Raw genomic sequence first — 12,300 nt, forward strand, 5'->3', positions numbered from 1 at the left:
TACTTCTGTAGCTTAAATAAATAAACAGTGTCATTTGATGGACTGAAGCAGAAAGGTCCTGTTTGCTACTATAGTGTATTCTATAGTCCTTTTATGGTTGTAAATATTCTCACTTCCTCCATGTTCTTTCTTTACTGTTCCTCTTTCAGAGGTATCTTAATTTCATGTTTCTGGAGAATACCAAAACAGGCTCATTAAGTGATCAAAAAGGAGACTAGAGACAAGTAAAAGTGCTTTTGTTCCCCTGTGGGGAAACGTTTGCTGGTTTATATGATTGCTCTGCTGCTCTGATGGATTTTTGAACCGTAATGTAACCTTATTTATCTATTACATACATAAACTGAAAGCCCACCTATGGTCTTCCTTAGGCGCATGCTGGTCCTCAGAGTTGCCTGTAGACTCACAAACACAGAACTTGGAACCTGTAATAAATGTCTCTCTCCAGTTTCCAGTGGCTGAAACACATCTTGGTTTCCTTATTTATGTCAGAGCAGCTTATGCTCTGTTAGCAACAGGAAAACTTTTTCCCAGGCCAAGGTGGGATAGAACCTATTTATAATGCAAAGGATGTATATGCATGTCACTCCAAAAGCAGGCACCTCTGTATTTTTGGATCATTCCCTTCTAAGGTTTAAGCCCAACTGGAAATTAAGCACCACAGCCACTCATTCAACCCCCTCTCTCCCTACCCTCTCCTCCTGGAATGGGGAGGGCAATCAAAAGTAAAACTTGTATGTTGAGATAAGAACAATTTAGTAATTCAAAACAAAATAAAATACAATAACAATAGTTATACTACTACTAATAGTGAAAAGGAAAAAAATGAAACAAAGTGATGCACAATATGACTGCTCCATCACCCCCTGCCCAATGTCAGACTCCCTCTTTCAAACCCAGATTTGCCCCTTCTAGGTAACTCCCCCCAGTTTATGGACTGGACATGATATTCTGTGGTATGAAAAATCCCTTTGGCCATGTTGGGGCATCTGTCCCAGGTGGGCTTTTGTTCACCTCCTCACTGGCAGAGCAGGAGAGACACACACACACAAAAAAAGTCCTTGATTTAGGATAAACAACTGAACAAAACCAAAACATCAGTGTGTAACCAGCCCCATTCCCATTCCAAATCCCAAACTGTACCAGCTATTGAGAAGAAATTAACTCTATCCTAGTTGAAACCAGGACAGTATTCACCTGACCTCCCATGTATCCCCAAGTTTATCAAAATGTTTGGCTAGAGTAGCTGAGAAGTGTAGGAGCAAAAAACACTGGACATTTTAGCAAAATATAGTTCTCTACAGGTGTTCCTCTGGTCTTAGGGTGTAATCACTGAACATGCTTTGTCAGAGCACAGAAACTGAAGATGTAATGAAGACTGTGCTGTGAGGAGCCGGAAGATGTGCTGGTTTCTGAAACTACAAGTTGTTTGTGGTGTAATTTCATGAGAATGCTGCCACTGTACAACGTCTTACTATTCAAAGCAGAGCCCATTTTTTTGGAAGAATTTGGAAGCTTGAACACCTTTTTTGTGCATACTTAGGTAATTGTTTTATCTGGAAAGCACCAGCTCAACAAAGATGACATCATTTTGCAGTCAGAGGGCAGATTCCACCTTGCTGATCATGGGAGGGATGAGGGGTTGATTGGAATATCCATAAAGAATCAGAGTACTGCTGATGTGAAGAACTATTCTCTGGAAATTGAAGTGAGTTTTTATTTTATTTTACTGGCACTGGGGTTTGGTTTTGAAAGGGCTGCTGCCACCTATTTCCCAAATGGATCAGGCACAGGCAGTGACTATAGAACAGCAGGCAACATAAAACCCTCCAGGCTTCTGTAGTGCTGTCTCCAAAGGAGCAGTTAGGCAGTGTCCATGCAGTGTGACTGACAGACAAAGGAAGGCACCAACATTAGTTCTCTGTAGAGCTGTCACAAATAAAGCAAGTGTGTTTCTAGTGGAGCGTATCAATCAAAAAAAAAGAGGCTGTGTGCTAACTCCCCTTCAGCATGACTGCCATTTTGTGTGAGGTAGGGGGTTTTCAGTTCATCAGAAGAAAGAGCGAAACAAAATACAATGCTTACACAAAGCATAATTTGCCAGAAAAAAGAATTGGCAAAAAAATCCCAAACCCCCCCCCCCCCCAAAAAAAAAAAAAAAAAACCAACAACCAAATAAAAAACCAACCAAAACCGAAAAAAAGAAAAGAAATAACAAAGGCACAAAACAGCTCATATGATGCTCATTCGGAGACAAAACTCTTCCTTTTTCTCTCCCCTCCCCCCTGTTTTGCATTTGCTTTAATTTCCTGTGAAATTAAAATGGTGGAGAGGCAGATGGAGGCAACAAAGTGAGGCAAAAAACTAACAGGGTTGGCACCATCCAAATGCTTCATTAGTAGGGATGTAGGTAGTCAGGTACTAACTGAGAGAATAGATAATCCCTTAACAAAATTATAATGATGATTTAATCGATAACAAATACTAAATTATTTTTCCATTCTTCTCTCTTTAGAGAGGAGGGAGATGAAATGAGTATCAGCTGCTCTGCATGAGCTTGCTTCATTCTGTGTTTTGGAATAAATGGCACAAATCAGCAGCTTCTCAGAGAACTGATTGGGACATTATGTTTCTTTCATTTCTTCCATTAAAATTTTGTCCACAAGTCTCGTGCTATCCAGTCATTCAGCTCCTGGGCCAATCACTCTGATGTTTGTGCCTCTCTTAAGTGTAACTCCCGCATAGTTACACGCAAGCATTGGGAAACATTTCCCTCACCACTTATCCTTTTGTGGGAAGCACTGATATTTGAGCACCATCTCTGAATTAATTCTGTGTGGTGACTTTGAATAAATGTTTTTCCTTTATGGCTGCAGTTAAGAGCCTTTGAAGATATTTGGCTAGGCCTGACAGGAACTGCTGCTTCCTCATCTGTCCAGAGCCAAATCCTGGTGGAGGGGATTATTGATCAGAAACAGAAAGTAAAAGTAGCTGCTTCCAAAGGAAAGGAGTGTTTTCAGTACTACATGGGGTATCTGCAAGGTAGGTATCTCACTGACCATGCTCTCAGCCATGGGACTTAGTTTTAGGTCATCCTGCAAAGACGAGGGAGCTGGACTTGATCCTTATGGGTCCTTTCCAACTGGAGCTATTCTGCAACTCCCAGGGTCATTGCTATGAAGAGACAGGAAGAAAGTTGTGTCTATAGCACTGAGCTAGCTCATTTCATTCAGGCTATGGTCTTTCATCAGATAAAGAAAAGCTGAAGTTTAAAATTTGTTACAAAGCTCAGTTTGGGACACATTTTTGTATTATTACAATTGATGGTAACAAAAGATAGGAATAATTTCCTCTTGATTTAACCATCTTAAAGTTTTGTGCCTTGTTTGGAATGCAATGGTTATCTTGTTTAAGATAATCATTGCATTCCAAATTCAATAAAGGAAATGAGAGAGGCACCTCCAGAGACTGACTGTACCACATGCTGGAACAGCTGTATGAACTAGGATGTATGCAATCACTGCCTGCAGGGGATTGTCTCACAGCAGTCAGCTCTGACTGGCATCAAGAGGGGAAAAAGGCCATTGTTTCAAGTTATGCCTAAAATCTAGATGAGTAAAGTGAGGTGAAATGATCTGCAAGAGGTGGGGCTCATCCACATTTCAGCTACAGATTTGGGTGGAAACCAAATCGATTTGGTGGTATCCCAGTTGTCTCAAACTCATGTTGCTGACAATCCCAGCCCTTGTTTCACTTGTGGATTTGCTATTCCACACTTCTGCATGGGAGTTTCTCTCAGGTTCGTGTCCTCACCTGTATGTGCTGTGGTGTTTTTGAAATTAGGGCCATTTTTTTGTGAATCACTGAAGTCAGAAGATTGTACAAATTATTCAACTCAGCTCTCTCAACCCAGATTCTGTATGCACCTTGGCAACCACTTGTTTATGCTCATCAGTGCTTCTGTAGAAACAACTCGTGTGTGGTGGGTGGAACTGACAGGCTTTCATTTAAGGGCTGAGCACTTTTGAAACATCTGCAACAAGGGACAGTGAGGACTGAAGTAGAAAAAAAGGCCTGTAAACCAGTATGACCAAGAGATTCAGATTTACATCAATCCATTGCTTCCTTGGCAGTAGGAAATCTGTATATGTAATTCATTAACAAGCCACACAAAAAGAGATAAAATCCTGACACTGATCTAATTGTCTCTTTTTTATCTCTTTTGTTTTTTTTCCTCCACACCTAACACACTCAAGCTCTGATTGATCACCTAAGTAATTAAAAGCTGGCTTTGAAACAATGTCTGTCTATGTTATTCCTGTAAATGAAGGCTCTCTTTTCATTCCTGAAGGGGATTTGGAAGAAGGAATGGAAGTCAGTGCTTGTTCTGATGGGAAACACATGGCTGCCATTAACACCTATTTCAGCTTAAATGGTAAAAGGCAGGAAAACGTGGGACAAGTAACTCTAGCAGCTGCTAATGGAAGTTTGAGTTTTCTGGCGCATGGATGTGCGGATCCAGTTCTTAAGGCTGAGGTGAGACCCTTGAGTGGCTGTTAACTGCAGCGTTATTTTCCTAGAATATTATTTGATTTTGTGATTTTGATGGAGCACCTTCCATGTAGGCAAATTTGGTGAATAACCAGGCAAAATTATGCAATATTTTAGTTATTTTCATGTTGATGTGAGAAGTTACCACGGTGAGAATTAAGAAATTCAGCCATGCCTAGAGATAGAGAATACAGGACCCTCTTCTAAAGGGTGGATCCTCTCAGGAGGGCAAGTAAATAAAATGAGAGCAGCAGTAACTCTTCAGCCTATTGGTTATAAAACTAATAATTAGAATCCTGAAAGTGCTTTCACTTTTAGTAGGGTTTCACATACTCTCTACTTGGGGAAGGCTTTTTATCGTTTGACTTTTCTGTTCCTTTGTCAATCCATTTAATAATGTAGAAGTAGTTTCCCCTAAGAAATGTGAGGCCACTGTGGGTGTTTGCCGGCCTTTAAACTAGTACAAACTTTGAATTATTTGGATTCAACACAAGCAATTTTAAGTAATGAATTCAAGGTTTTAACAATCTTCTCACAGAACAAACTTAATGAAATTGGGAGCCTTTTGAAAGCCACACTGACTGAGAAGATAAAGAAGTTTGATGGATACCTGTGGAGATTCAGGAGATCAGTAAGTATCTGTACATGATGTGTGAAAACATCATGAAGTGTTCATGCAGTGTTAGTTAAACATCATTATACTGCCTGCTGCTGTTTTGTTATGCTCAAGCATTGCAGTGATTACTCCTGTGCTCACCTGTGTAAGAAACAAGAAACTTGTTTAATGGTGGAGATTGTGTGTCTCTGCACCAACACTGCGGAGTCAGAATTGCTTCTGAGTGAAGTCAAAGCTTTGCTTGAGATCACTGTGTGTTTTGAAATTGCTTCTTTTTTGGAACCACTGTAGGTGCAGCATGTTGGTTTCCTGTCTGAAGCAGCTGGGTGGCCTTCAATAGCCTTGCAAAGGGCAGCAGGATTCCTGCAAAGTGGGGTTACAGCTGTCACCCAGGTGTGGAAGCAAAGTGGAATTGAGCACATTCTGAGAAGCAGGATCCCACTTTACTTGGAGAAAATTCAAGATGTTGTCCAGCAAATGCAGAATGAATTACAAAGTAAGCAAAATGGTGCAAAACAAGAAGAGGGACAATGTCAGTGCAGGGCAAACCAAACTTCACTGTAAACTATAAAACATACTGAACAACACAAAAGTTTCTATTTTGATCTAGCAAGAAGTGCTGACCTTAGCTCTTAGTGTATAGAGTGGGGCCTTGATGCAATAAGCTCTAAGAAGGCTCTCTGTGAGCACTTTTCTAATGAAATCAGTGGTGAGGCCTTTTCTCCATCACAAGAGGTTGGGTTCAATTGGATGAGAAGAGTCCTTAATTCCTAAGCTGAAGTATTTCTGCTAACAGTTCTCTGGCAAGCCTTTCCTCCCAAAGGGCTGTTCACATCCCTCCTTGAGTTTTTAATGCTTGTACTTATTGGATTTCACTTGATCTGTTTTTTCCAAGCCTATCCAGTAGCCACTAATTCACTGTTCAGCTGGACTGTGGCCCATACTGAAACTGTTGAGAAATGTGGTCAGCTGGAATTAGCTGTGAAAACCTTCAGTTCTCAAAGGGGCAAAACCTCACTCAGGGCCACTTAGCTCTAGGCTCTTCCCTCTCAAAAGTTGAATTTGTTTGGTATCAGCTGTGGCCAAACTGTCCTGTTGCTCAGCAAGAGCAGCCTGTGCAGGACAGCTCCGATGGGTTCACATTGCAAAGCATCCCTTACACTCCTTTTGGACAGCAGCAATGCATTTATAGGGGGTAAGGGCCAGAGCTGAACGGCTCTTTCAGTTCACAGCTCTGCAATGTGCCTGACTGCCATGCAAACACAGCTGCCTCTTCCACTTTTCTGTGCTCCCCCTTCACTTATGCTGGAAGTTGGGTGCAAACAAACAAGCAAAGAGCTGCTTGTACCAAACCAGCTATGGTTTGTCACATTAATGTGTTTGCTTCAGAGCCATTAGCAACTTTGAAAGACGCCTACTATGATGTAACCTTGAAGCCACTGGATGAAGTCTGGAAAGAGAAGACAGAAGAGCACATGAAGAAAATCCAGGCTTTCTTACCCAAGATTGTAAAAGATGTGTGGCTAATGGAACCAATTCAGATGGCATTAAAGGTTGTGAAAGCAGGCTTGGATATGGTAGGTATAAGTCAGTTCTCCATTTCTAATTCAAGGCCTACAAATTTAAGTCTTAGCTTTGAACTATGGATACACAAAAATAATTAACAATTTTTGTTTATGGAAATAGTTCTTTCCACATAATAAGCTTGTGCACAGCTGATTTACTGTTCTTGCAATATTTGTCCTGCTTTGAAAGAGTTACGGCTAGAGGAAAGGTTGTTCTACTAATTCTGGTTGGAATCACAGCAGCAGTAATCTGTCATTCATGTAGCTTTTACTTTTCTTGCAAAGAGAGGAGAAATTGTCATTTCAATAAACAGTGTACAAATGCATCTGGGCTCTTCTAGTTGAAATGAAAAGCATAAAAAATATATAATGAGGCTAATTTATATTATTGAATATACAAGTCCTTTCTAAGCTATGGAAGCACATCAACTTAGTGAAACATTGCTACACTTTAAGTCATGTTATTTAGGAAGACTGTATTTCCATTTCTGTTGTGACTGGAGTCTGTCCTCTGGATATTATTAACCTCTATGTAACAAGACACTGTCAGGCAGGAGACAAATGCAAGAGACACTGAAATGGTATTTTGCATTTCTTGATTTAAAACTCATTTGCAAGTACTGACCCTGCCCTGAAGCCATACTGAAATTGCTTTTATAATCTGTGACTCTTCAACAGGCTACACAGCAGGTGCTCAGGTGGGCAGAAGCCAGGTTTTCTAGAGCTGTGAGCAAGATCCGGAAGCCCTTGCTGAACCTGTACAGTTTTTCACCCAGGTAAATGGTGTTTTTGCAGGATCTCTGCTCTGGGCAGTGTTCTAAAAGGATATGTGCATAGTTATTCTTCCTGTCAGTGTGCAGCTCAGGGTTCTGGACAGCCACCCAACCACTCTTTGCTTGGTCACATCACATCCTAATGTTTATTTCTGTTGGCTGCCAGACCAACTGTGTTTGAAAGGAGCTACTGGGCAGCAAACAGGGTATCAGTGACTGATAACTGGCCTGAGGTGACCTGGGAAAGTGCAGCTCTTGGCCGGAGTAGGATTGTGTTTTGCTGTTCTAACCAGACTACAGTTCTTATGAATATTTCACTTCAACATTTCTAATAATAAACCAACAGCATTTCATCAGTTCAGCAGATAAGGGGTGTGTTCTCTTTGTATTTTACAGGAACTGCTCGGTGGCAGGAAAGTTGCCAGTACCACCTAAAGCAGACCTGTCCCTGCAGCTGGCAAATGTTACCACTTACCTCATTGGAGAAAAACTAATGAGGCCTCTGCAAGACCTCTACAATCTCAACGTACTTGCAGAGTACTACAGAATCAAACGGAGGATGATGGAGAGCCCCTTTGAATGTAAGCCCTTTCAAAGTGCTGCTTGGTTTTGTACCTGGGTCTGTTTCCACTTAGTACTGTATTTTAAAAATTGTATCTGGAATAGGAGTTTACATAGAGATGGTTGCTAATTAATAGTTTTCCCATTAACTTATATATAGTCTCTCTTGTAAGACAGTGATGGTGTAAGATCAACACTCTGGGCAAAGCTGACATGCAGTAACACTGCTCTACTTAATATTCATGCAAATTTTGTAATATTTTACACTTCCTACTCTTGAGACAAGAAACAGCAGGTGGTATTTATCTGCCTTACACGTATGCTCTTGTGAGCTAATACTATGGTTCACTGTGAGTCTCACCTGCTGGCTCTCTGTCCTGGCACACAGGCTTGGAAACTGGTGACTTCACTTCTGCTGCCTCTAGGATGAGCAAGCTCAGCCCTACCAAAACTTCAGCAACAGTACTGCCTGTAAAAGTGTTGCTAAATGCTAAAGGAATGCACTAACCGTCCCAACTGTCCCTTAGAGAGAAAGGCTTTTCCAGAAAACCCTTTTTAATGGTTTCCTCCCAGTACACAAAGGGCTGTGAAAGTAGCTCCTAGTGACCCAATGATCCGAGTCATCTATCAGCAGGGTTTCCTGGATTGCAGCTGTTTGATTCACAGATTTGGAAGGGTCATTTTTGGAGACAATTTTTGAGAATTAATATTCTTGTGTTTTCTGCATAAGAATGTATAATGTGTGTGTGTTTATGAATATGACTGTCAAGGAGTACAATGACAAATCAAGATGAGCTCTAAATCCCAGTTCAAGTGTATCAAAGTTTTATAGAACTCAGGTAAATTTATAACAAAAAATAAATAATTAAATTATTTTGTTTCTGAGAAGTTTGGTTGCACAGCAACTACAGTGTAACTAATTAAAATGTAAGTTTAGTAATGTCACTGTAATAATAAATTGAGAAATTATTTTAAGAGTATGACAGCAAAGAGCTCTGTGTGTTGCAGTATGTGCAGCATTTACTGCTCTGTGGAAAACTCACTGATGTTTCTTCTGAAATACCATTCTCCAGATCATGCTATGTTAGTGGGGACCAAGCATCTTGTGACTTTTGATGGAAAAATGTATGATTTGGCATCTAAGTGCAGTGTACTTCTTGCCAAGGATTTTGTTCACAGTGCTTTCACTGTAATACTAAATGAAGAAACCAGGAACTCAAGATCACTGTATGTGGAGATTAATCAGAGTGTGATCACCATCTACCCACGACTAAAGGTAGGAAGATCAAGTAAAACATTTTTTATTTTTTGGCAAAAATTTTCTTTGACTTACAAATAAAAGTTTTAAAACTTTTAATGCTCAAAACATAGATCAGAAGTACTCTCAGGCAATGGCTTTAAAGTAAGTAACAAAGAAAATCTCTCTCTGAAACAAAACCAGTTTAACTCAAGGGCTTGCCTCTTTGTTCTCTGTATAAGACAGAAACTTTTCAACTATCTTCATGGTCTAAGAGAATGGCACTGAGAGGGAGACTTTGTGCTTTTTGCTCTTTCAGAAGTTTAACACAACCCTGTTCTTAGTCCCTTAATTCTGAGCTAAGTTGGCCTCATTGCACTTGCAAATCCACTGTGCTTTCCTGTGATTGAACTTTCACTAGGACAGGTTTGAAACTGCATTTTCATTTTAAAACAGATATCCAAGATGTATAACTTCTCCTTTACGGAAGAGAACTGCCAAGTCCTGGATCAATCCCTTGAAAACAGTACCATGAATTCGAGGCAAGGAACCAACAAAATAGAAGTATCTGATCAGAAAGGAGTTTCTGTCTCTTGTGACTTTCAGTATGATGTCTGTACTGTCACTCTGGCTGGGTGGCACCATGGTGAGTGCCAGTTATACAGCTGTTGTCAGCTGTTAGTCATTTTTCCTATCTCTCTGAATTATCTGTATTACTGGTAATACCAGCATCTGTGCTTTCAGTTTTTTTCCTCCCTCTTCATTTGTAGACACCCTGGAAATGGCCCTAGACATTCCCAGAAACAGCCAACTAGAGCATGGAATGCAGTGTTCCAGGGAGAAGAGCAAGTTATGGGTTCCTAGTGATTCAATGCTATAAAGCAGACAAAAATCAGAGGCAGCGATACTGCAGTCAGCCCAGACCCAAAATCTGGTTGAGAATCTGCTCTAGAGCAGGCTTAGCTTCTCAGACCTGCAAGACAACTCTAGAGGGAGGCCCAAAATCTCACTGAGTTTTTTGTATACTTGGAATGCATTCATGTACCATCCACATACCCCACACTGTTCTAAAAGTCACCCCCAAAGATTAGCAGAGAATGGATCTGATGCCGTGATGTGCTCAGAAGCCCATGACCAGCTGAGATGTGAGGTGGCAATGAAGGTTGGGCAGCTTCCCCTCTTCCACAACAGAGCTGAACTCTGCTGGACAGAATAATCTTTGGACAGAGCCCAGAGACAGTTGCTGCAATATTCCTGCACCTACTCCTGACAATTCCTATTTCACTCCATTTCAATTTCCTCCCAGGTGTTTCAGCTGGTCTTTTTGGTACCAATGATAATGAAGCTGGAAACGAATGGATGGTGCCTAATGGTTCTTTCACTGACAACATGAAAGAGTTCACACAGAGCTGGCAGGTAATGAGCTGAGGGGCTCCTGTGTGCAGGGTGCTGACAGAGGGCACTGTCTGACACACTGGGTGGCTTAGAAGAACTAAAGTTCAATAGTGGAAACAGCAGCACACTGGATTGTTTTGCTATGTCTAACCAGGGAAAAGGCTGCACGTATTTGCTAAAAACTGTTCAAGAATTCCCTATTAATAGCATTGAATATTTTTGGCTTGGTGGTAAGGTAAAACATAGAGGTGGCTGTTGCTGATTTTAGAATAAACTGATATTGAAACTAAGTTTCTTTGATGTTTTCCTCCTTAGAGCACCTTTTCCTGGAATGCAGGGACAGGTGCTACTAGGTCTGGGCCAAATCTGTTATGTTCATCACTCAGGTTGCAGTCTGAAGTTTTCTTTAGAGCTGTTAGTTCTAGCTAGGTCCGTTGAGCCTCTTAAGATGTAAAGCATAAAGAACAAATAAAATTATCAATAAACAAAAGTTCAGATACTTGTAACTAGCGAATTTGTTCTCCATCCCTACACCACTAAGTATTCAGATCTTTTTGGAAGGTTAACTGCTGCTGTCAGTTACTGACTTGCACAGAAAGACTCCTATAACTATCATAAATAAATGTTGTAACAGTTTTATACCAGAAACATTATACCTCTGCTTAATTAAAGTACTCTGTATCAGCTGCAAATAATCTGAATACACAAACTCACAGCTGTACAGAACCATTTGTGAATGCAACCAAGCAAGAAAAGTAACCTTAACATGCTCTCAAGCCATGTTGACAGGATCCTCTAAGTATAATTTTAAGAATCTACTACCAAAAAGAAAAGGAACCAGCATCTTATTACCACAAAGATTTTGTGACTCTTCCATTTATCCTGTCTCACAGAAGATGTCTGGGAACAGAAATCTCATTTCCAGCTTTATGTCAGTACTTTACTGTAAAAGAGAGAATTGCTTCAAGTATCTGGTACTTCTTGCTGTTGCAGAGATACAGTTTATGAGCTTGCAGCCTATGTTTATGTTAATAATGGGGCAGGATCCCAATATGACTGACCATAGGCACAATTTTCTTAATTGCTACAAATATTAACTTCTAATATACTTATAAAAATGAAAAACTCCCGAGAGACATTGAACAAAGAATCAATTAAAAGCAATATATAAGAAACTTAGTGTCATACAGAAGCAGGGGAGTCCAGGGTGCCCTTCTTCAGGGCCAGAATGGCTGCACTTGCACTATTGCTTGGAAGGGCTCACACTGAACTGTGAACTCTGACTGCAGCTTGTTCCCAGAGCTTTATCACAGCCTTTGTCATGCACTGACCTTGCAAAGGACGTCAGCAAAGCTCCACCATCACAAGGCCAAAGCTGCACAACAGGAAGGGACTGAGTGTCTGACTCCTGCAGGATGAGGGTTAGCACAGAGTAAACTGCCAGCTCATTTTCCTTAGTAAGTAAAATAACTACAATTTACACTTGCTTGAAGAACTTCTTGGTGATGTGGTTTTGTTGTTCTTTTTTTTTTAAAGCCACCTTTACCTATGGATAATCCAGCAAGAGTATGAAGTTTTTTTTCTCCATGAGAATGATCTAGTAAA

At 40.6% G+C, this 12,300-nt stretch overlaps 1 protein-coding gene across 7 annotated transcripts in view; it reads left to right on the top strand.

Annotated features, from left to right (window-relative positions):
* The window catches only part of APOLTP (apolipoprotein lipid transfer particle homolog), a 77,216-nt gene that overhangs the window by 60,185 nt on the left and 4,731 nt on the right, over nt 1–12,300 (top strand). For 3 of the 7 annotated variants that reach the window (XM_085591725.1, XM_085591723.1, XM_085591726.1), the window contains 11 exons: nt 1,541–1,705; nt 2,874–3,039; nt 4,349–4,533; nt 5,087–5,179; nt 5,456–5,660; nt 6,554–6,741; nt 7,408–7,505; nt 7,899–8,083; nt 9,137–9,339; nt 9,757–9,946; nt 10,607–10,716. In XM_085591725.1, the coding sequence (XP_085447851.1) occupies nt 1,541–1,705; nt 2,874–3,039; nt 4,349–4,533; nt 5,087–5,179; nt 5,456–5,660; nt 6,554–6,741; nt 7,408–7,505; nt 7,899–8,083; nt 9,137–9,339; nt 9,757–9,946; nt 10,607–10,716 (1,788 nt within the window). Of the gene's footprint in view, nt 1–1,319; nt 1,706–2,873; nt 3,040–4,348; nt 4,534–5,086; nt 5,180–5,455; nt 5,661–6,553; nt 6,742–7,407; nt 7,506–7,898; nt 8,084–9,136; nt 9,340–9,756; nt 9,947–10,606; nt 10,717–11,984; nt 12,119–12,300 lie in introns of those variants that run through there. The other 4 variants (XM_085591724.1, XR_014958408.1, XM_085591727.1 and 1 more) reach the window with 4 other exon arrangements.

This window comes from Lonchura striata, chromosome 14 (assembly GCF_050655825.1).
Source record: "Lonchura striata isolate lonStrDom1 chromosome 14, ASM5065582v1, whole genome shotgun sequence".
Taxonomy (NCBI): Eukaryota; Metazoa; Chordata; class Aves; order Passeriformes; family Estrildidae; genus Lonchura; species Lonchura striata.